Source organism: Chiloscyllium plagiosum, chromosome 48 (genome assembly GCF_004010195.1).
Source record: "Chiloscyllium plagiosum isolate BGI_BamShark_2017 chromosome 48, ASM401019v2, whole genome shotgun sequence".
Taxonomy (NCBI): Eukaryota; Metazoa; Chordata; class Chondrichthyes; order Orectolobiformes; family Hemiscylliidae; genus Chiloscyllium; species Chiloscyllium plagiosum.
Window position 1 is genome coordinate 4,194,844 of NC_057757.1, and position 22,299 is coordinate 4,217,142.

Sequence of the window (22,299 nt, forward strand, 5' to 3'; positions counted from 1 at the left end):
AATTAAGAAAAAGTTAGGGTCTAGGCTGCCTTCTTAAAATATTTTGAGGGGGTTCTGAACTAGTCCATAACAGCAGGAACTGTTGTCGTTCTTTACAAATGCACCGAGGGGTTACTTCGTTGTCAATGGATTGCTGACAATCGCTTGCTTAAAAAATGTGAATTAGAGGCAGATGCGCACCCTCAAACCTGCTCTGCCATTCAGTAGGATCACAGCAGATATTTGTGTTCCAAGTCAAGCATTTCATCTCTCCATGGGAGTAACCAAACCTCTGTCAGGCAACCTCTCAATCCCTCAATCTATTTTTAAACTATTGAGTATTTCCTCAAGCATTTCCTTAAGGGGATGTGTGCAGCATGGAAATGGACCCTTCGGACCAACCAGTCCACGCCGACTGTAATCCTAAACTAAACTAGCCCTATCTGCCTACTCCTGGCCCATATCCCTCCAAACCTTTCATATCTCCTTCCCATTGGAAGGATGTTGTGAAACTTTGCCAAGGTTGGAGGATTTGAGCTACAGAGAGAGGCTGAATAGGTACTACAGCAGGGTTGGGGACCTCACGTTTGTTTGACTTATCAAAGAACTATGGGCCCTACCGAGTTTTGAAGAATCCTGCATGCAGTTGACTCCAGATAAAGTGAGGTTTTCCATGTTCTGCAGTGTCGCTAAGCCCTCGGAAATCTGGTCAATGATTCTCAGAGACGAACCAGTCCTCACCTCGATCTTGAGTTTTTTCAGGTGTTCCAACTTGTCCAATCGGCTCAGCAGGTACTCTACCACAAAGAGATTGGTCCTTTAGTTCATCATGAGAAGCCGATGCACTCTTCGTATGTCTTAGAATCATTATAGAATCCTTAGAGAAATACCGCAGTTAGCAGTAGAGTGGGGTGGGGGTGGGGGGGGGCGGGAAATATAAAATCCCTGGACAGTGGAGCAGGACTATTCATCCCATCAACTTCACACTAGCCCTCCAAAGAGTATCTCACCCAGACTCACCATATAACCCTGCATTTCCCACAGCTGACTCACCTAGCCTGTGCATCGCTGGCCACCATGGGACAATTCAGCATGGCCAAACCACTCTAACCTATACAATCCTGGACACTATGGGTCAATTCAGCATGGCCAAACCACTCTAACCTATACAATCCTGGACACTATGGGTCAATTCAGCATGGCCAATCTGCCCTTACCTGCAAATCTTTGGACTGTGGGAGGAAAACCCACACAGACAATGGACAGTGTACAGACTTTACACAGACAGTATCGAACCTGGGCCCCCGGTGCTGAGAGGCCGCAGCACTAACCATCCGCGCTGCCCCACCTGGCAACTTCGAACAGGAACGTTACCTGCAAGGTTTTCCTTACTCGTGTGGCCAGTTTATTCCCTTCCACCAACCAGGACTTGGCCTGGTCCCTGTATCCTATCACACAGTGCACCCATCGCTGACCTGCATTACTTCCTAATCCAGCAATGGATTCCAAACTCATCCTCGTTTCTCTGGGCCTTGCCCCTCTCTACTCCTGCAACTTCTTCCAGGCCTGACAACTCTCTGAGATCTCTGGTCCTTTCCTCCCATTCTGGCCTTTTGAGCATCCCCCAATTCCCCTCACTCCACCGTTAGTGGTAATGCCTTTGGCTGCTTGGATCCTGGGTTTTGGAATCTCCCCCTCTCCTAAATTTGTCCGTCTCTCTCCCGGCTTCATGGATGCTCCCTAAAACCTCTCATCTCTTCGATCAAGCTTTTGGTCACTTCTCTGGAGCCAGCTATTGCAGAGTCGTGGAGATATTCTGGGGCAGAAGGAGGCCATTTGGTCTTTCGTGCCTACCCTAGCTCTGTTACCCAGTGGCCAATCTCCTGCCACCCCCCATATCCCTACAGACTCTCTCCATTATCCAGTGCCCTTCTTGAATGTCTCATTTGAACCTGCCTACCCTACATTTCCAGGCAGAGTAAATACATTTGGTAGCACAATGGTCAGCTGCCTCACAGCACCAGGGAACTGTGTTCAATTCCAGCCTTGGGTGACTGTCTGTCTGGAGTTTGCATGTTCTCTCTGTGTCTGTGTGGGTTTGTTCCAGTTTCCTCCCCTAGTCCAAAGACGTGCAGGAAAAGCAATGGGTAGTGATCAGGGTTGAAGAAACAATGGGGACAGTTCATGGCTGACAATGGGGCGTCTGTGGTAGCAGTGATGATGACAAGACTTGGTGTATGTGGGGGGGTTGGGATAAGGACATGGGAGAAAGGTACTCAGGCCCAGAAATTATCGAACTTGACATTGAGTCCTGCAGAGTCCACCATGTGGAAATCAAAGAGCTGTTCTCCGAGCTTCACTGGAGCACTATAGCAAGCCTGTTGCCCAAAGAACACGGGGATGTGTGTTAAAGTGGCAGACAACTGGAAGCTCAGGGTCATTTCTGCAGACAGAATGTAGATGTTTCGCAAAGCAGCCACCCAGCCTACGCTTCATTTCCCCATTCTAGAGAAGGCCACATTGTGAGGAGCGAATGTAGTAGTTGGTAAATAGTTGGGAAGGTGCTGGGGAGTGTTGCTGAACAAAGAGATCTTGGAGTGAAGGTTCAGAGTTTCTTGAAAGTGGAGTCACAGGTAAACAGGATAGTGAAGGCGGCGTTAGGTACGATTGCCTTTATCGGTCCGTGCATTGAGCATAGGAGATCATGTTGCGGCTTTTCAGAAATTGGTTAGGCCACTTTTGGAATATTGCAGGCAATTCTAGTCCCTGCTATAGGAAGGATGTTGTGAAACTTGAAAGGGATCAGAAAAGATTTACAAGGATGTTACCAGGACTGGAGGATTTGAGCTACAGGGAGAAGCTGAATAGGCTGGGGTTACTTTCCCTGGAGCGTTGGAGGCTGAAGGGTTACCTTATTGGGGGTATAGGGTGAATAGGCAAGCTCTTTCCCCCCAAGGTGATGGAAGTCCAAAACTAGAGGGCATAGTTTTAAGGTTAGAGGACGAAGATTTAAAAGGACCTGGACAGTGAATGGGATGTATATGGAATGAGTTGCACAGGAGTGGAGGAGGCTGGTACATGGACAACATTTGAAGAGCATTTGAATGGGAAGGGTTTAGACAAATTATGGGCCAAATGCAAATAGATTAATCCCTAATGGCCCAGAGGCAGTTAAGTGTCAACCACATTGGCTGATCGTCTGGAGTCATGTGTAGGCCAGACCAGGTAAGAATGGCAATTTCCTTCTCTGAAGGACAGTAGTGAACCAGATGGATTTTTCCAACAGTCATCAACTGTCATCATTAGACTCTTAATTCCAGACCTTTTTTTTGTTGAATTCAAATTCCACCATTTGCTATGGTGGGATCTGAACCCAGCCTTACCTGGGTCTCTGGATTAACAGTCCAGCGAGAATACCAGTAGGCCATCACTTTCCTCTCAACAGTTGGACCAAATGGCCTGTTTCTGTGCTGTACATCTCTACGACTAGATTGTGGGAAGTGTAGGTAAAGTGCTGCTTGACCTGGAAGATGTGTCTGGGCCCTCGGATACTTGAACATCAAACTTGCTGGCCAATTTGCAAAGGCTGACACTCCCACACGCCCCTGGATCTCCCTAGCTGCCTCATCAATCATCACTCTCAACTGCCCCTGAACCACTGAGCCCAAATTCCAGAACCCGCTTCCTAACAGCAGTGACTGTTTCCTCGACAAAACGTCCAGAGACCATTCTCCCCAGCTCACCTGTTCGATGACTCTGATCTCAAGTTCTACGATCGGCAAACACATGCCATAGACATATTTGCCCCCTACTGCACTGGCACTTGACTAACTACTAGCTAATGTGTCGTCAAATGGAGACAGATCATGACTTCCTATGCCAGATTTAACCTATTTCTCCCATGGCATCACTGGCTAAATCTACCTAAGGACTTCCAAACATTTCCAATTGATTGGCAGACCTGGCATAGAGTTGAGAGTGTGTGGTGCTGGAAAAGCACAGCAGATCATACAGCATTCTAAGAGCAGGAAAATCACATTTCAGGCAGGAGCCCTTCATCTGGATGAAGTGATCTTGCCCAAAACATCGATTTTCCTCAGATGCTGCATGATCTGCTGTGTCTATCCAGCAACGCGCACACTCTCAACTCCAGCATCTGCAGTCCTCACTTTCTCCTCAACCTGGCATAGAGTCATTGGGATCTACAACAGAGAAAAAGCCCCTTCAGTCCATCAAGGCTGTGCCAGTCAGAAACAACTACGTAATTACTCTAATCCTATTTTCCAGCATGTTTGCCCTGGCAAGGGCACATCTAAATGCTTCTTCAATATGATGGGGATTTCTGCCTCTCCCCCACACTCACAGCCAGTGGGTTCCAGATTCCCATCTCCCTCCGTGTGAGGAAGAGCTTGTCCCCATGTCCCCTTTGAACCTCCTGTTCCTCAGCTTCAGTCTATGCCTCCCTGGGTCATTGATTTCCCCCCAACAAGGGGAAAGGTTCCTCCCTGTCTACCCTGTCAATGCCCCTCATCATTGTTTTATCCATTAAATCATGCCCCTTCGCAATCTCCTCTGCTCTAAGGGAAACAACCCCAGTCTGTCCAATCTCTCTTCATAACTGAAACATTCCATCACAGGCAACATCCTGGTAAATCTCTCCAGATTGTGCAACATCCTGCTCAGATCAGATCAGGTCTGACCTGCTGTGCTTTTTCGATTTTCCTGCTGCTCGGATGCTGCCTGACCTGCTGTGCTTTTCCAGCACCACTCTGATCTAAACTCTGGTTTCCCGCATCTGCAGTCCTCACTTTTGCCTAACATCCTGCTAAGTCAAATCTCCCAGGACTAGGCAACATCTTGGTAAATCTCTCCATACCGGGCAACATTCGAGTAAATTTCCCCAGACTGGGCAACGGCCTAGTAAATCTCCTCTGCGCCCACTCCAGTGCTAGCAGATGCCTCTTATAAGGTGGATTCCAATGCTCCAGCAGTGTGACCTAACCAACAGTCTATACAGTTCCAGCAGCAACTCCCTGTTCTTAATCTGTAGTATCCCATATGCCTTCTCAAACATTTTATCCATCTGTCCCACTACCGAAGGGACAAGCTGACAGCCACCAGTTTGGACACCTTCCCTGCACGTCCCCAGCTGGGTGACTGTCTGGCGCGGGGCGGTTAAACACGGGCAGCGCCTGGCGCTGCGACAACGCTATCGGTCAATACCCGGGGCTTGGTCGTCGTCGAAGCTCAGCTCCAGCGCCTCCAGGCCGCTCATGGCGGTGACCAGCTCCTGCTCGCGGTGGCTCAGCGCGGTCCGGTGCAGGCACAGCGCCCTGAAGCTCTCGCCGCGCCGCTCGACGGCGTCTCCCAGCTGCCCCAGGACTCCGCGAGCCTCCCAGACGGTGAGCTCGACCCGGTCGGAGACGGAGCACAGCCGCAGCAGACGCTCCGAGTCTCCGGGCCGGAAAGCGTCGACGGAACGGACGTGGAGCTCGAGCGCCGGCGCCTTGTGGAGAGCCGTGACTGAAGACAGCGTCGACACGAAAGAGTCCGGGATGCTGTGGCAGGCGAGGGCCGAGAAGCTGCTTATTTGCTCTTCCTTCTCCCGGTTGCTGAGGAACACCTGTTCCAGGCTCTGGAAGGCGGGCGCGTAGTCCTCCTCCACCTTGGGCGCGCCAAAGTGGCTCATGGCCTGCGCCATTTCGGAATAACTGGTCGCGGCCGCTTTCCTCCTCCCGCTGACCGAGACCCGCAGGGAGCCGAGGACGGTCAACATCTCGGGGTACACCCTGAGGAACTCGAACGTGCTCTGCCGGAGGTGGCTGGACGTGGACATGGTCAAGCATTTCCCGCTCAGGAAATCCCGCAGGACCGGGGCGATGGAGGCCCGGGTCTCCGCCTTGGTCAGCAACAGGACGAAGTCCAGCAGGGGGCCCGTGGCCACGTCCGACAGCTGCCCGGGCTCCATGATCTGGGAGCACTGGACGAAGAGGTCGCGGTACGGCTCCAAATCGGGGTGCTGCGCCAGGGCGAGGCTGGTGTCCGCGCCGCAGTCGAAGGACGACGGCCTCCGGGCCATGTCGAGGACGTGGGCGGCGATGAGCGAGGCGGCCTGGCCGCACTGGCACGCGGCGTACACCAGGAGGTAACGGTAGCGGGTGAAGAGCTCGAGGAAGGTGCGCACCCGGCTCAGGGCGGAGGACCCCTCCTCCCGCTCCGCCGCGACCTCCGACCCCAGCAGGCTGCCCAGCCGCGTGCCTGCCAGGTACTCCTGGAAGGAGGCGTGCGGGAACCGGTAGACGGGGCTCAGCCGCTGGGCGGTGAACTTGCTGAGCAAGCCGAGAGCCAGCGCGGGCTCCGCGGCCACTCCGGCCCGGTGCAGGTCGCCGTCGGCGAAGTCGCGGCGGCAGGCGAGGAAGCCGGTCAGCGCCAGGCGCCCGCAGGTCGCCAGAGTGGTCCTCGCCGGCTCGGCCCCGCCACGCCGGCCGACGGCGTGGTCCAGGAAGGCGCGAAACAGGGTGACGCAGCTGACGCCGGCGTCCAGCGGCTCCCTCACCCAGTGCTGGCAGAGGGCCAGGGCAAACAGCGGGCTCTTCAGGGCCCCCCTCAGCGTCTCGGAATAGCCGATGTCCTGGACGAACCTGCGCAGGCGCGGCACGTCGTGGGCGAACATGGCCTTCAGGAGGCGCGCGCTGCTGTAGAGCGGGAATCCGACGATGGAGACCGCGGCGTCGGCGAAGCGCCGCGCGCCGGCGGCCCTGTCGGTCCTCAGGGCCAGCAGGACGGCGGCGCCGCCGCTCCGGTGGTTGGCGCGCACCAGCTCCTCCTCTTCGACGGGCGGGGGGCCGGCCTCGCCGGAGTCGTCCAGCAGGACCAGCAGCCGCTCGCCCAGCCGGGCGGCCAGAGCGCCGAGGCAGCGCCCGCCGGGGGCGGCGCCCGCGCTCTGGCCCGCGCCGCCGCCCGGCACGTGCAGCACCAGCGCGAAGCGGGACAGCAGGGGGCAGCGGCCGGACGCCCAGAGCAGCGCCACCTGCCTGAGGAGGGCCGACTTGCCCGTGCCCGCCTCGCCCTCCAGCAGGGTCACCCGGCGGAGGTCACGCAGCAGCTCGGGCAGGACCAGGCGGCGCACCTCCCTGCCCGCCAGGTCCCTCAGCGCTAGGCACGGCTCCGCATAGCAGCGGCGGAGGTCGACGGAGACGCAGCCGTTGAAGGAGACGGTGGCGAATTCGGAGGAGAGGTACAGCTCCCGCAGACGCCTCCTCATCCCCCTGATGGTCTCGGCCCAGTCCCCCTCACTGGACGGGATCCCTGTTTAAAAAAAATAAGACATGTCAGTGGACCTCCTTGGAAGGTGGCACCTCGTCAGAAGAAGGTGGCAGAAGAGTGGATAAGATTACAGAGGGACCTTGATCAAATGGGGGCCAATGGGCTGAGAAGTGGCACATGGAGTTCAATCTGGATAAATGTGAGGTTTCGCATTTTAGCAAAACAAACACTGGCAGGACTGATACAATGGAGGGCGGCACGGTGTCTCAGTGGTTAGCACTGCTGCCTCATGGCACCCAGGGACCCAGGTTCGATTCCTGCCTCGGGCGACTGTCTGTGTGGAGTTTGCACGTTCTCCCTGTGACTGCGTGGGTTTCCTCCCACAGTCCGAAGATGGCTGTGCTAATTTGCCCATAGTGTGAGGTATGTTAGTCAGGAGTAAATGTAGGGGAATGATTCTGGGTGGGTTACTCTTCGAAGGGTGGGTGTGGACTTGTTGGGCCAAAAGGCCTGTTTCCACACTGTAAGGAATCTAATCATGAAAGGGTTCAGAAAGGAAAGACTTCTAAGGACGTTGCCAGGGTTGGAGGATTTGAGCTATAGGGAGAGCTTGAATAAGCATGGACAGCTTTCTCTGGGAGCGTCAGAGGCTGAGGAATGACCTTATAGAGGTTTATAAAATCATGAGGGGCATGGATAGGATAAATAGACACGGTCTTTTCTCTGGGGTGGTGGACTCCAGAACTTGAGGGCATAGGTTTAGGGTGACAGGGGAAAGATATAAAAGAAACCGAAGGGGCAACTTTTTCACGCAGAGACTGGTACGTGTATGGAATGAGCTGCCAGAGGAAGTGGTGGTGGCTAGTACAATTGCTACTTTTAAAAGGCATCTGGATGGGTATATGAATAGGAAGGGTTTGGAAGGATGTGGGCCGGGTGCTGGCAGGTGGGACTAGATTGGGTTGGGATATCTGGTCAGTATGGACGAGGTGGACTGAAGGGTCTGTTTCAGTGCTGTACATCTCTATGACTGTATTTAAAATTCAGGCTTTTGATGGTGTTGTAGTACAGAGAGACCAAGAGATTCAGGTACATAATTCTTTGAAGTTTGCACTACATATAGACAGGGTGGTTAAGAAGGCATTTCACACAGATGCATTCATTGCTGAATGCTTTGAGTATAGGAGTCATGTTGAGGTTTTACAGATGTTGGTGAGGCCTCTTCTGCAGTACTGTGTCCAGTTCTGGCCGCTCTGTTATAGGAAGGATATTATTAAGCTGAAGAGGATACAGGAGAGATTTAGCAGGATGATGCTGGGTACGGAAGGTTTGAATATCAAAGAAAAGCCGGATAGGCTGGGACTTTTCTCGTTGGAATGGAGGGGTTCGAGAGGTGCTATTATAAAATCATGACGGGTATGGATAAAGTGGGAGATTTCAAGACTAGGGGGCATAGTTTTATGGTGAGAGGAGAAAGATTCGAAAAGGACTTGAGGGGCCAATGTTTTAAACAGAGGATGGTTCATGTGTAGAATTAACTTCCTGAGAAAGTGGTGGATGCGGACACAGTTACGTTGAGGAGATGTTTGTATAAGTACATGAATAGGAAAGGTTTGGAGGGATATGGGCCAGGAGCAAGCAGGTGGGACTGGTTTGGTTTGGGATTATGTTCGGCATGGACTGGTTGCACCGAAGAGTTGCTTCCGTGCTGTATGTCTCTGAGAAGCGACACAGCAGGTGAAACCTGACACACACAGTGATGAAACAGAGGGATCTGGGTGTCCCTGTGCAGGAATCTCCGAATGTTAGTATGCAGGGACAACAAATAAGCAGGGAAAACCCTTCGAATTCTATGTGTTATTGGGAAGACGAGTGAACGCAAGAGATTAGTGAGGTAATGCCTCACTGATATGTAGCATCAGTGAGATTACAGTACTGTGTACATCACTGGTCCCCCATATTCAGGGAGGGATGTTAATGTGTTGGAAGGGGTCAGAGAAGGTTTGCTACCTGAAAAGAGTGGTTAGCCTGATGAAGGAATGGCTAGAGAGGCCAGGGGTCTCTATCCTCTCGGATGTGGAGGAGCAGAGGTGACTTAAATTCAACTTATAAGATTCTGAGGGGACTTGACCAGGCAGATGTGGGAAGGATGGTCCATCTTCTGGAAGAATCTAGATCTAGAGGGGTCAGAGTTCAAACATTCAGAGCCACCCATTTAAAACAGAGATGAAGGAACCATCTTTACTTTTCACAAGGTTGTGGGTCTTTGCAATTTCCTTCCTGCAAAGGCTGAAGCTTTAGTTTTGTTTTTTAAGGTGGAGGTAAATAGGGGGTGAAAGATTATTAGGGCTAAAAGTCAGATCGGCCCACCATCTTATGGAATGCCCGACTCTTGCTCATGGAGCATGGAGAGAGCTGCATTTTGATAGCACTGTTTGCGACCGGAGGGCATCCCATCGCCCAAAACGGGCTTCTAAAGCTGTCAGGACGTTGGCAGTGTGGATTAACTTGGGATGGGGAGGGTCTGCTTCACTTGGATTAGGGGGTTGGAGTATTGGCGTTATTGTAGAGTTCAGGGCAATAGAATGGGTCCACACATTCTCCCTCTCTCTCTATGGGTTTCCTTTCTGCCAGGGGGTTATACAATTCTCAGTGGGGTTGTGAGGGAGGAGCAGGGGACAGCAGCAACAGAGAGGGGAGGAATGGCCGTTTCTCATTGCCTGTGGCAATCCTTTACTTGGACCAGTTGTAGGGTGGTCACTTCGGGACCACTCTTGACAACAGTGACCATGGTGACGATGGTCCATTGTCATTAAAAACCCAACCGAATCCCTTCTCAGGATGGGAATCCACTGTCATGACCTGGCCTGGCCTACACGTGACTTCAGTTTTGCTTTCTCTTTTGGACCATAATTCGGGTTCTGTTCAGTTTGAGCGACAGACTGTGATCGATTTCCCTCTTTGGCCAAGATACGCAATCATCAAACTTGCCTTGAGATGTGGAAGAGGTAAAAGCAATGACTGCAGATGCTGGAAATCAGATTCTGGATCAGTGGTGCTTGAAGAGCACAGCAGTTCAGACAGCATCCGAGGACAGGCAAAATCGACGTTTCGGGATCAGTGGTGCTGGAAGAGCACAGCAATTCAGGCAGCATCTGACGAGCAGCAAAATCGACGTTTCAGGCAAAAGCTCTTCATCAGGAATAAAGGCAGAGAGCCTGAAGCATGGAGAGATAGCTTCAGGGCAGAGGAAATGATGTGGAAGCCTACATTGCCACAGGATGTGGAGACACTGCAGGGGCATTGATATTTATTGATGAGCTGTGGACATCACTATTGTCCATCCCTAATTGCTCCATTTCAGAAAGCAGTTGAGAGTCAACTGAATTGGCCGTGGGTCTGGAGTCACATTTAGGCCAGACCGGGTAAGGATGGCAGATTTCCTTCCTGAATGGGCAAGAGGAATTTTATTACAATAGACAGTGTTTGCCATTAGGTCAGCTTCTGAGTCCAGCATTTATTGAGTTCCAATTGCACCACCTGTCCTGGTGAGATTTGAACCCAAATCTCAAGCACATTAGACTGGACACTGACATTAACACACCACACCATCTAACTAGTTGCTGTACGGAAGCGAATCTCTGGGGAACATCAGCAGCGATCGGTAGGGGATCAATTCGTTGTGACAGACTCACCTCCAGCAAAGGGATCCTCCTTCTCTCGGGTTTCCACATCCTGTTCAAGAGACAAGATTTACGTCACACAGAGATCCAGGAGTCCTGACCCAATTGTACAACAAGCTAAGATCCTCCGGGGAGCACCGTGAGAAATGCCTTCAAGCTGCACAAATCTGACTCGAGAGCATTAAGATATAGTAAGTTTCAGTCGGCCTTTCAGCCCTCGAGCCTATTCCGCCATTCAGCCCCTTGGGCCTGTTCTGCCAGTCAGAATAATCACGGACTGATCACCCAACTCAGTCCCATGTTCTCAATTTCTCACCCATAACCTTTGGTCTCTTTAGATCTGGGAGTCTCTCTCTCACGGTTTCTTTCTGACACAGACACACGCACAGAGTCAGGGCCAACAAGTCTGTTGCTGTGCTGGATATTCTAGTGAATAACGCATTGAATATCGGAGGTGGGATGTGCACTGAGTACAGGGCTTTGGACACGACATTGGTTTGGCCGCTTTTGGAATACTGCATTCAATTCTGGTCTCCCTGCTATAGGAAGGACGTTGTGAAACTTGAAAGGGTTCAGAATAGATTCACAAGGACGCTGCCAGGATTTGGAGGGTTTGAGCTGTAGGGAGAGGCTGAATAGGCTGGGGCTGTTTTCCCTGGAGCGTCAGAGGCTGAGAGGTGAACCTACAGAGGTTTATAAAATCATGAGCGGTGTGGATAGGGTGAATAGACAGGGTCTTTTCCCGTGCGGTGGGGAACCCAAAACTAGAAGGCATAGGTTTAGGATGAGTGGGGAAAGATTTAAAGGGGACGTAAGGGGCAACATTTTCACGCAGAGGGTGTATGGAATGAGCTGTCAGAGGAAGTGATGGAGGCTGATATAATTAGAGCATTTAAAAGGCATCTGGATGATTAGATGGATAGGAAGGGTTTAGAGGGATATAGGCCAAGTGCTGGCAAATGAGTCTGGATTAGTTTAGGATATCTGATCATCGTAGACGGGTTGGACTGAAGGGTCTGTTTCTGTGCTGTACATCTGAATCTATAACTACATCCACATCCTTCTCGGAAACATTCAATATTTTGGTCTCAACCACGTTCTGTGATAGAGAATTCCACAGGCTCCCCACTCGCTGGGTGAAGACATTTCTATCCATTTTAGTCCTACCCCGTCTCCCTCAGAGTGTGCCCCCCTGGTTCTAGACTCCTCGGTGATTGGGAACATCCTTCCTGCCTTTACCCTGTCTTTGAGAAATCCCTCTGACTATTCTGAACTCCAGCAAATAGAGAGTGAACAGAGGGCTTGTGTGGCCCAGTGGTAATGTTTGGGTTCAAGTCCCACCTACTCCTGAGGTATGCTATCCATGGACCACTCGGTGAGAAGTTATCTAATCATGCTAGCTGCTCCTCATTCTGTATGTGTCAGGCTAAGAACATTAAGCAAACTTGTACCTCATCCAGCGCTCTTAGCTCTGTCTCCACCCCTTCAATAGTTTGGGTGTGTATTAGGTTTTCTGGAATTGTACCTAGGCCATTATTGGTACTGCGGGAAAAGGTGTTCGGATATAGAAGAGCGACAGGGTGGAAGCATGCCGTTTGGCCCATCAAGTTCAAACCGCACCTCTGAACAGCATTCCACCACCTCAGCCCCAACCCTGTAGCCCTGCATTTCCCATGGCTAACCAACCTAGTGTGCACATCTTTGACACTGTGGGGAAATATAGCATGGCCAATCCACCCTTTGGGTCTGCACATCTTTGTACTGTGGGAGGAAACCCACACAGGCACGGGCACGGGAAGATCACGCAAACTCCACACAGTTGCCCAAGGGTGGGATCGAATCTGGGTCCCTGGTGCCACGAGACAGGAGTACCAACCACTGTGCCACCTTTGGCCTAGATAGTACAAGACCTGTCCCAACACTACAACATGGAACCAGGGCTGACACTGTCTGAGGAAGAGGTTTGGGGGATTCCTCCCAGTGCAGTGTTGAATTAAGGGCCCTCTTGAGTAGGTTAACAACATAAGGCAGTCCAAAAGGCCAGTCTCATTGACCCAGCCAGCCTCGTCAACAACATTGGCACCCAACTAATGGCCAACAAATGTCGTCCTTGCTAACCATTTGCATGTGGCTGGAGTATGCTTGGCAAAGATCGATTGCGGTCAGGGTCACTCTGGGCAAAAGTGAGTACTGCAGATGCTGGAAACCAGAGTCTAGATTAGAGGGGTGCTGGAAAAGCACAGCAGGTCAGGCAGCATCTGAGGAGCAGGAAAATCAACATTTTGGGTCACTCTCACGTGCCCCTGGCGGCTTTTGTCAGGGTCAAAGGGGAAGAACTGGTGGTTGAGTGGGCTTTGTGGGGGGGGGGGGGGCGTGGGTGCTGTCAGCATCTAGCTGCCAACAAGCCCCTGAAAGACACTGCCCCCTTCTGGGGGCAAAGGGACTGGTCCACTTTACCGGCATGTTGGGGGATGATTCCTGAATCCGTGCCCGACCCACATCTCCGCCGTCCTTGTTTCTCGCCTGAAGGTACGGGCACCTGGAATGCAAAATCAGAATTGGTTTGAGCTGGAATCTCTTGCTTTCGTCAACAACTTGAGAGGGAGAACTGGAAAGAAGCCGTCCTTTGTATAGAGCGCTCTGTGGACCAGAATCTCAGGCCTCGGGTACATTGGATTACCCATCCTGCATTGGTGTCCGAGGAAGAGAATTCCAAAAAGTGACAGGTTTGGATGGATATGGGCCAGGAGCAGGCAGGTGGGGACTAGTTTAATTTGGGATTACGTTCACCATGGACTGAAGGGTCTGTTTCTGTGCAGTAGGACTGTCTTACTTTACGATGCTTTCACACCCTTAAAAAGCCCTGTTCAAAACCAACAACTAAAAGGTTGGTTAGAAAAATTGTTTAAGATAAAAGCAGACACAGGAAAAATCCAGTGGAAAATAATAGAAAATATTCAGGGCATTTACTCAGGACTTTGGTAGCACAGTGGTAGTGGTTCAAGACTCACTAGCTCCAAAGGTGTTTCATGAGAGGATTCTGGGTAATCCAAGATGGAGGACGGAAAAAAGTTTTGGTTGTAACGGCTAATCCTTTTTTTGAGATCTTTTAGGTGTTGGAGATGATATCCTCGAATTCCAGGAGCAGCAATTACTGTTTTATATGCTATTGCATTGTTTTGAAACTTTGCGGAAAAAAAGTCAAAACAATAGCTGTTTTAAAAGTAAGAAGAACAGACAAAGGAAGCACATGGTGCGGTCAGTGCAGGAGAGAGAGAGAAAAAAAACTGACACCATGGTGTATGTGTGTGGAATGAGTTGCCAGAGGAAGCGGTGGAGGCTGGTACAATTGCAACATTTAAAAGGCATTTGGATGGGTAAATGAATAGGAAGGGTTTGGAGGGGATATGGGCCGGGTGCTGGCAGGTGGGAATGGATTGGGTTGGGATATCTGGGCGGCATCGACGGATTGGACCGAAGGGTCTGTTTCCATGCTGTACATCTCTATGACTCTATATGTTGGAGCAGTTTGATTGAGAAAACGTTCAGAGAGTTAACCAGCTGCACTTAAAAAAAATTCCTTCCTTCGTGTGAAATCTGAATTGAGATTGCTGAGGGTCTTTCAGCACAGTCTAAGACCCCTTGGCCTGAGTGCCCCCCCTCAAACTAATCCCACTTCCAGCAGGAAGACACTGGTTCTGGAGTGGGTGTTTATAACTGATTGCTCTGTCTGAAAGCTGGGACTGTGCACGTGTGGTGGGGCATGTGCACGTGTGGTGGCCTAAACAAGCGCAGCTTCGTGTTTCTCCTTACTGGGGCGAGTGTCTCTGGTGTTCCGTCCAAGCGTTATCCCCTTCCTCCCATTTGTGTAGATGAACTCCGCAGCAGAAACACTGAATTCTGTCCCCCAAACCTGGAGATGCAAAGAGAGAAGCTATGAGACGGTGTCCTGTTCCCTGCACAAACGATGCAAGTGCCCACTTCATCTGGCCCACTTTGCCCTGCCAGCCCTACTTCACCCCACAGCAGCCCCTCCTTGGCCAGTGCCATGAATTTCAGCCAAGATCAGGGCACTGACCTCCTGCTGCATGGGAGACAGGGGAGAGACTCAGGAATACTGGGAGGAAGGAGAGCCAGGGATGGTGGGAGGGGGCGGGGATTTCAGCCCACACTGCCACCTTGGGCTGGCATTTATCCCACAGCAAAGGCTGATCGGGTCACAATCGCATGGCTGATCTCAACCGGGTGCAGCGAGGTTCGCTGACCAGTTACCCGGAAGGCTCTACAGAAATGCAAACCTTTCTCTCTTGCACCCCCACCCCACTCCCTGACCCCCACCAATCCTTTGTGGCTCCCAGCAGTGATGATGCCCACCAGCTTGGAATCCCTCTGACCTTCGTAGAAGAATCCAGCTTCTGCCAACTCAGCTGGGCTGGTGCTGCACCATGATGGCCAGGTGTGGAACGACTCCAGCCGGGTCCTCTCAGCCACGAAAATATTCCAACCCCAGCCTGGGTCTGGCCCTAGTCACACATGAAGAAGAGAGGAAAACCGTTATAAGCTAAGGAGGGTCTGGGCTGAGATCACAGTGTCCAAGCTTTGGCCTTTGGATGACAGACTCAATGATGGTGCGACGATGTGTGGGGAATGTACCTCAGAATGAGCCCTTCCCGAGCTGGTGATGGGACTCTGTGAGGATCACAGAGTTGTTTCCACTGGGGAATGGATGGACAAGTGTAACTCTGTATATCTCAGTGAGCGGTTTATGGAACCTACAGAAAGTTGGAAAGGTGTCACTCTGAGTTGGCCTAATTTCTGCTCCAAAGTTTTGTGGTCTTTATCAGGAAGAAAGCAGGAGAATGGTGTGGCGAAACATATCAGCCATGATTGATTGGCAGAGCAGACCTGATGGGCTGAATGGCCTAATTTCTGCTCTGATGTTTTCAAGGTCTTTATAGATGAAATGAAAACAGAGTTAGAGCAGATTCAGAGCAGGAACATTCAAGATCAGGGAGAACTGATGGCTTTGTGGTATTAGCACTGGATTGTTACTCCAAAGACCCTGATGATGTTCGGGCAGAGGGGAGGTGGGTGCAGGTTCAAATCCTGCCACAGCAGATAAAGCCATTCAGTGTGGAAGCAGACCCTTTGGTTCAACCAATCCATACTGACCACAATCCCAAACTAAACTAGTCTCACCTACCTGCACTTGACCCACATCCTGCTAAACCTTTCTTATTCATCTTACCTCAATACCTTTGAAGAGTTGTAACTGTACCTGCATCAGTTCATTCCACACATGAACAGCTTTCTGAATATAAAAGTTGCCCCTCGTGTCTTTTTAAAAATGTTTTTCTCTCACCCTAAACTATGTCCCCTTCATCTTGAGATCTCCCTCCGAAATAAGGTTTTCTTAAAATTTCAAGGGTGAAATACAAATGTTCTCCTGAAGGTGGCCCTCTCATGCAACATGACAGTGTTTGCACAATTCCTCATCAACTCTTAACTCATTCACAGGATTTATTGCCCTGAGTAAAGTTAAGAGTCAACCACATTGGGTTGTGGGTTTGGAATCACGTGTAGGCCCTGACCAGACAAAGACAGTAGTTTCCTTCCCGAAAGGATATTAACGAGTCAGATGGATTTTTCCCAACAATTGACTTTTCGTCATGTTAATAAAATCATGACGGGATAGACGGTAAATAGATAAGGCTTTTTCCCCAGGGTAGCAGAGTCCAAAACTACTGGGAAAAAGATTTAAGGTGAGAGGGGAAAGATTTAAAAGGGACCAAAGGGGCAACTTTTTCACACAGAGGGTGGTGTGTTTGTGGAATAGACATTGACCCATATCCCTCTAAACATTCACTATTCATGTACCCACCCGGATACCTTTCAAATGTTGTAATTGTCCCAGCCTCCACCATTACCTCTGGCAGCTTATTCAATACTCGCACCACCCTCTATGTGAAAACGTTGCCCCTCAGGTCCCTTTTAAACCTCTCCTCTCACTCTAAGCCTATGACCCTCTAGACCTTGTCTATTCACCCTATCCACACCCCTCATGATTTTATAAACCTGTATAAGGTCACCCCTCAGCCTCTGGCATTCTGGGGAAAATAGCCCCATCCTATTCAGTCTCTCCCTGTAGAGGCGTCATCACATTCAAGGCGGGTGTGGGAAAGTGGGACTTGGGTAGGTCGGATGGACCAAACGGTCTCCTCTGTGAAGTGTGATTCCATGAGGGGACCAAATTTGGTTGGCGTGAGGATGAGTATCTCAGAGTGTCGTGAGGGTGCTCCCTTCACTGCCGATGTCCCCCCACTCTCAAAAGAACACCCCCTCCTCTGGGTTGCGGAGGGTGAGTGGACTGGCCCCCACCCCACCATCTTCCCCCATCCCCCTGCCCAAAGGACTTGAAGCCAACTCACGTGATACCGGATCATCGCTGCGAGTCAATGGCGATGGGGGAAGGTCGTCCAATGCCGGGAGGCTCAGAAAGTGGGCAGCCTGCGGAAACAGAAAGAAGCTCCTCAGGAAATCTGGGAGAAGGGGAGCCCCATTAGCTCTCGGGCACCCTCCCCCCCCCACCCTTAACCGTCGGATCTGTGTCAGGATTGGCACCTGGGGAGACACCCAATGGGTCCCATAGAAGAAGGTGGGATTCCTTCTGTGGAATTGGGGATTGCCGGCTGGGACAGCATCGATGGGCTCCCCAGAATGGTCTCAGCTCCCACCCTACCTCTTGAAAAGGCTCTGGCGAACAGATGTCCAGTTCTGGCCACTGTGGGTAGTGCCCCCACCTCTGAGCTGGGGGCGTGTCTCTGCGATGGAGTTCCACTCCATGCCGAGTGCGGAGCACCCATGGTGCACCCAACTAGTTGGAGGGCACCAACCTGTGATGTCATCTGGCGCATGCTAGCAGGGAGAACAGGAGAGATTCACAGTTAGCCACACACGTGCGCAGCCAAGCCTCTCCTGTCACGCTACATCTGTGTCAGACTCCAGGAGTGAAATGTAACTCCTCGCCACCTAGCGCTTCGTCACTTTTGCCTCATCTGACTGGAGGAGAACCCTTCTCTCTTCTGTGGGTCCCATCTCAAACAGATTGGGGCATCCAATTCACCTGAGGAGCTCTCCCAGGATTTACTGAGGCCAGCTCTGGCACCATTGGGCTGAGTGGCCTCGTCTGTGCTTCAGTGAAACTCTCACCATGACCCCAGGAAATCCGATGTAGCTCCGGCAGTACTGGTCCCTTTCTTCCTCGGATTTCTGTCCCTGCAGATACTCGCACCTTGGAAAAACAACAGAGCCATTGGACTGTGGGATCAGGCCATAGAATTAGAAATCAATCCCCGAGCTGGGATTTCACCACATCGCTGTCACTCTGGGAAGGAACACTCCCTGTGTCCAGGAATCATACTGTGCTACCTCTCCTGTGTCCACCAAACACACAGAATCATCACACTCCCATGTCCAGGGAGCACATGCAACCCTCACTCTCCCATGTCCAAGGAACACACATAACCCTCACTCTCCCATGTCCAGGGAACAGACGTAACCCTCACAGTCCCGTGTCCAGGGAACACACAGAATCCTATCTCTCCCATGTCCAGGAAACACACAGAACTGTTGCTCTCCCGTGTTCAGGAAACACGTAACCCTCACAGTCCCGTGTCCAGGGAACACACAGAACCCTCACTGCCTCATGTCCAAGGGACCCACGGTGTTGACACCCCATGCCCGGGCAGTGCATGAAGCTGTTGGCCTGATGTTCACCAAATCTGTGGCCAATATCTGCTGCGCCCGGCATCGGGTGCGGTTTGAGAGGGCACCGCCTCTTCCTGTGGGCCGAGGAGCCTGACGCTCAGGTCTCCATTGGGATAGTGCCTCGCTCTAATGGAAAAGTGTGCTCCGGAAAGACGCAGAGGATCCGAGAGGAAAGGAAGAGTCCACTTACTGAGGGAACCACTTGGCGTGTTCCTGCCATGGGTCGTCCCCTTCCTCCCAGTTGGCAAGGCTGCCATCACAGGAGAAACACTGCACTTGGTCCTTGCTGCCTGTCGGGGAGGGGAGATAAGGAGCAGTCATGGCCTGGGCACTTGAAAGCGATATCATGCTGACCCCTCGCTCTGGCCCTCCCAGATTGTCTTCCCTGAGCTCTCCCACAATCCCGAGATTCCCCATCCCTCTGCAACCTCCTCCAAAAGCTCCCACTACAAAATGCTTAGCCCTCCCCACCTCCTCCCCTTCTCCATAGGTGAGGGACACTGTCAGCACCTCAGTCTAGAATGCGGTTGGGGATGTCCCGAGCTGGAGTGACATTAAAAACCCCAACTGATTCACCAAAAAGGGCGAGGGAATTTTAATTTGTTGAACAGCAGGTCCAACATTTATTGCCGAGAAGGGCAGTTTAGAGTAAACCACATTGGGCTGTGGGTCTGGAGTTACCTGTAGGCCAGACCGGATAAGGATGGTAGTTTCTTTCCCTCAAGGGCATGAGGGGTTCTTTCCAATAATGGTCCCATGGTCATCTTTTGGTTTTTAATCCCAGATTTTTAACATCAAATTCAAATCCCACCAAGGTGGGAATCAAACCTGGGTCCCCAAGAGATAACCGCAGTCTCTGGATGGTCAGTCCAGCAACGATAGCAGCGGGCTGTCACTTCCCCTTGCCCGGTTGGGGCCTACATGTGACCCTGAGAACCACGGCAATTGGTCCCTAATCAGCCACTCTCTGAAATGGCCCAATGGAGTCACTCATCTGGGTTCAAGAAGGTGTTGCGCCAACCCCCTCCCTCAGCTTCACGAGGGGCAATTAGGGACCGACAATGTCAGGCCAGCCAGTGATGCCTATACAACCGGAGAGGGACGTGTGATTCTAACGGCCAATTCCCGTATGTTTCTATCCCACCAGCGGTCACCTGTGTAGAAAAACCCAGCTCCCGCCAACAGAGCGGGCTCCGTTGGAGCGTAGAAAGGCCAGCTCCCGAAGCTCTCGAGCCGGCTCCTCTCCTCCACTAGCTGCTGCCGTTGGCTCTGCAGGATCTTGCCGGGTGGCTGGACCCGCACGGCATACTTGGGAACATCACCAACGTCCAGTGCCTTGACCAAGCCGCAGTCGGGCTCGAACTGCCTGTGTTCCAACCACGGGGTCTTGGTGAGGCTGGTGCTGGAGAGGACTCCCCCACAGCAGAAACACTGCATGTAGGTCTTGGTGCCCGTGTAGTAGAAACCCGCGTCCGCCATCTCCTCGGGACTCCAGGTGGAGAACGACGGGTAGCTCTCGAAGCTCTTCAGCCTCCTCAGTTCGCTCCTCATCCGAGCATTGTAGCCCCTCACCCTCTGCCGACAGAAGGCTGCGTCTTCCTCCTCTACCTGCGCCACAAACTCCGCCATGTTGAAGTTCATCAAGGGCATGATGGACTGGAGTTCATTAGGATCCAGCTGCCGGTGGAGGGTGGCGGTGCCCTGCGTTGCGCCTTCCGGTGGTGGTGCCAGCTCTTGCGTCGCCATGATCTAGATGTCAACAAATCAGCGGGTTAGCTTTCAGTTAGCCGTTCAGCCCATCCCGACAGTACCATGCTGCGTAACTCTCTGTGCCAACCTCCATTTCCCCCTGCACACCCCTCCTACCCTAATAACCATTGTCCCCTCTTCAGTTGAACCTGCTCCACACCCCCCACCTAATTGCCCATCAAGACCCTAACCACTTGCTGGGTGGTAATGTCTCCTCTTGCATCATCCTTCATTTGTTCATCTGTCCCCTTCCCCTCTCATAGAGTCCTACAGCCCGGATACTGACCCTTCAGTCCAACTCGGTCAAATATCCTCAATCAATCTAGTCCCAGTTGGCAGCGTTTGGTCCATATCCCTCTGAACCTGCCCCACAACTATCTTGACTCCACCTCCTTTCACCCACCTGCCTGCAAAATGGGAGCCCATATTCCTAATTCCTCTGCCCCATCTGGATGAGGCATTCCACTCCAGGACATCCCAGACATCATCCTACTTTAGGGACCACAGTTTCCCTTCCTCAGTAATTGAGGATGGCCTCATCCTCAGATCTCCTGCACTCTTGCCCCAAACCCTCCTACCCCCTCTGCCCACAACGACAATAAGGATTGAGAGTCCCCTTCGTCCTGTATCGGGTGGAGACCAAAGGCAGACCCGCTGAGCATCTGCACTCTGCACCAACCAACCTGACCTTCTGGTTGCCATCTGCTTTAATTCCCCCTCTTCTCCTTCTCCGGTGCCCTGTCCAGCCCACAGTCTGCTGAGCAAGGACTCTGACGCTGGAAAAAGCACAGCTGGTCAGGCAGCTTCTAAGGAGCAGGGGGACCACCGTTTCGGGCATAAGCTCAGTGGCCTCAGCATTGACTTCAGCAGCTTCAGAATTCCCCCACCCTCCCCCTGCAGCCTAATTCCATGTCTAGCCTTCCCCCTCTTCCTTGCCTCCCTGACCTGACCTATCCTATCCTGCTCAGCTGTCCACCTTTCCCACTGCTTCCATCTACCATCATCCCATCTACCTTACTCCCAGAACAAATCCCCTCCTTCTATAGACTTCTGGGCTCCCCCTCCCCAGCCCTGATGAAGGCTTTCGGACGGTTGATCTTCCTGTTCCTTGGATGCTGTCTAACCTGCTGTGCTCTTCCAGCCTCACATCTACTGACCCTAACTTTCAGCCCCTGCGCCCCTTCCTGTCCACTTGGGCAAGAGTGGTCTATGGTTCTCGACTTGAGCCAAAGAGGTAGTTGGGGGGAGGGAGGGGGCGAATGGCTATCTCTATTGTTGACCCCTTCCACCCCTCCCCAACCCCACATTCACTCCAGCGCGTCAGGGAGAGAGATGAATGACACTACCTTAATGTCAAACCCAACCAATGTGCTGATCCCTTGCCTCAGTGGGGTCCCAGATCGGTTCACTCTCTGTCGGTGCACGGTCCTTCAGCTTCTCAGTCAGTTCCTCCCGTCCTTCTGCTCAAAGGGGTGATCTCTCCCTGCGGTCGACCTCCCAGAGCCAGCTATGAATATTGACGGGCAATGTGTTTTGGCCTTTCTCCGAGCGACCAGGACCGGATCTTGCTTCATCAGAGTTCAGATGATTTCTATCACTTACCGTCCGACCGGCCCACTTCTTGTTGCACAACTTCCTGTGTGAATTGCGGAACACACACACACATCAACAATGTGTCTGTGTGTGGAGACAGTGAAAGAGAGAGAGAAACGGGAAGGTGGTAGAGACAGAGTGACGGGAGTGGAGAGAGACGAGGAGGGGGAGGGGAGAAGGGAAATGGGAAGAAGGGAAAGAGAGGGAAGGAGAGGATGTTTGGGGAGAATAGGAAGAGGGTAGTGGATGGAAAGGGGAGGTT

General features: G+C 52.0%; 1 protein-coding gene across 2 annotated transcripts in view; it reads right to left on the reverse strand.

The window, feature by feature from the left end:
• The window catches only part of LOC122544333 (baculoviral IAP repeat-containing protein 1-like), a 29,050-nt gene extending 6,916 nt beyond the window's left edge, over positions 1–22,134 (reverse strand). Inside the window, exons 1-11 of one of the 2 annotated variants that reach the window (XM_043683512.1) lie at positions 21,828–22,134; positions 19,850–20,444; positions 18,886–18,985; positions 18,138–18,219; positions 17,357–17,435; positions 15,323–15,451; positions 14,742–14,841; positions 13,386–13,467; positions 10,941–10,980; positions 5,203–7,287; positions 600–776 (exon numbers count right to left, since the gene is read on the reverse strand). In XM_043683512.1, coding sequence (XP_043539447.1) covers positions 600–776; positions 5,203–7,287; positions 10,941–10,980; positions 13,386–13,467; positions 14,742–14,841; positions 15,323–15,451; positions 17,357–17,435; positions 18,138–18,219; positions 18,886–18,985; positions 19,850–20,441 — 3,466 coding nt within the window. In that variant the 5' untranslated portion in view covers positions 20,442–20,444; positions 21,828–22,134. Of the gene's footprint in view, positions 1–599; positions 777–5,202; positions 7,288–10,940; positions 10,981–13,385; positions 13,468–14,741; positions 14,842–15,322; positions 15,452–17,356; positions 17,436–18,137; positions 18,220–18,885; positions 18,986–19,849; positions 20,445–21,790 lie in introns of both variants that reach the window. The other variant, XM_043683511.1, reaches the window with a different exon arrangement.
• Between the last annotated feature and the right edge of the window lie 165 nt (positions 22,135–22,299).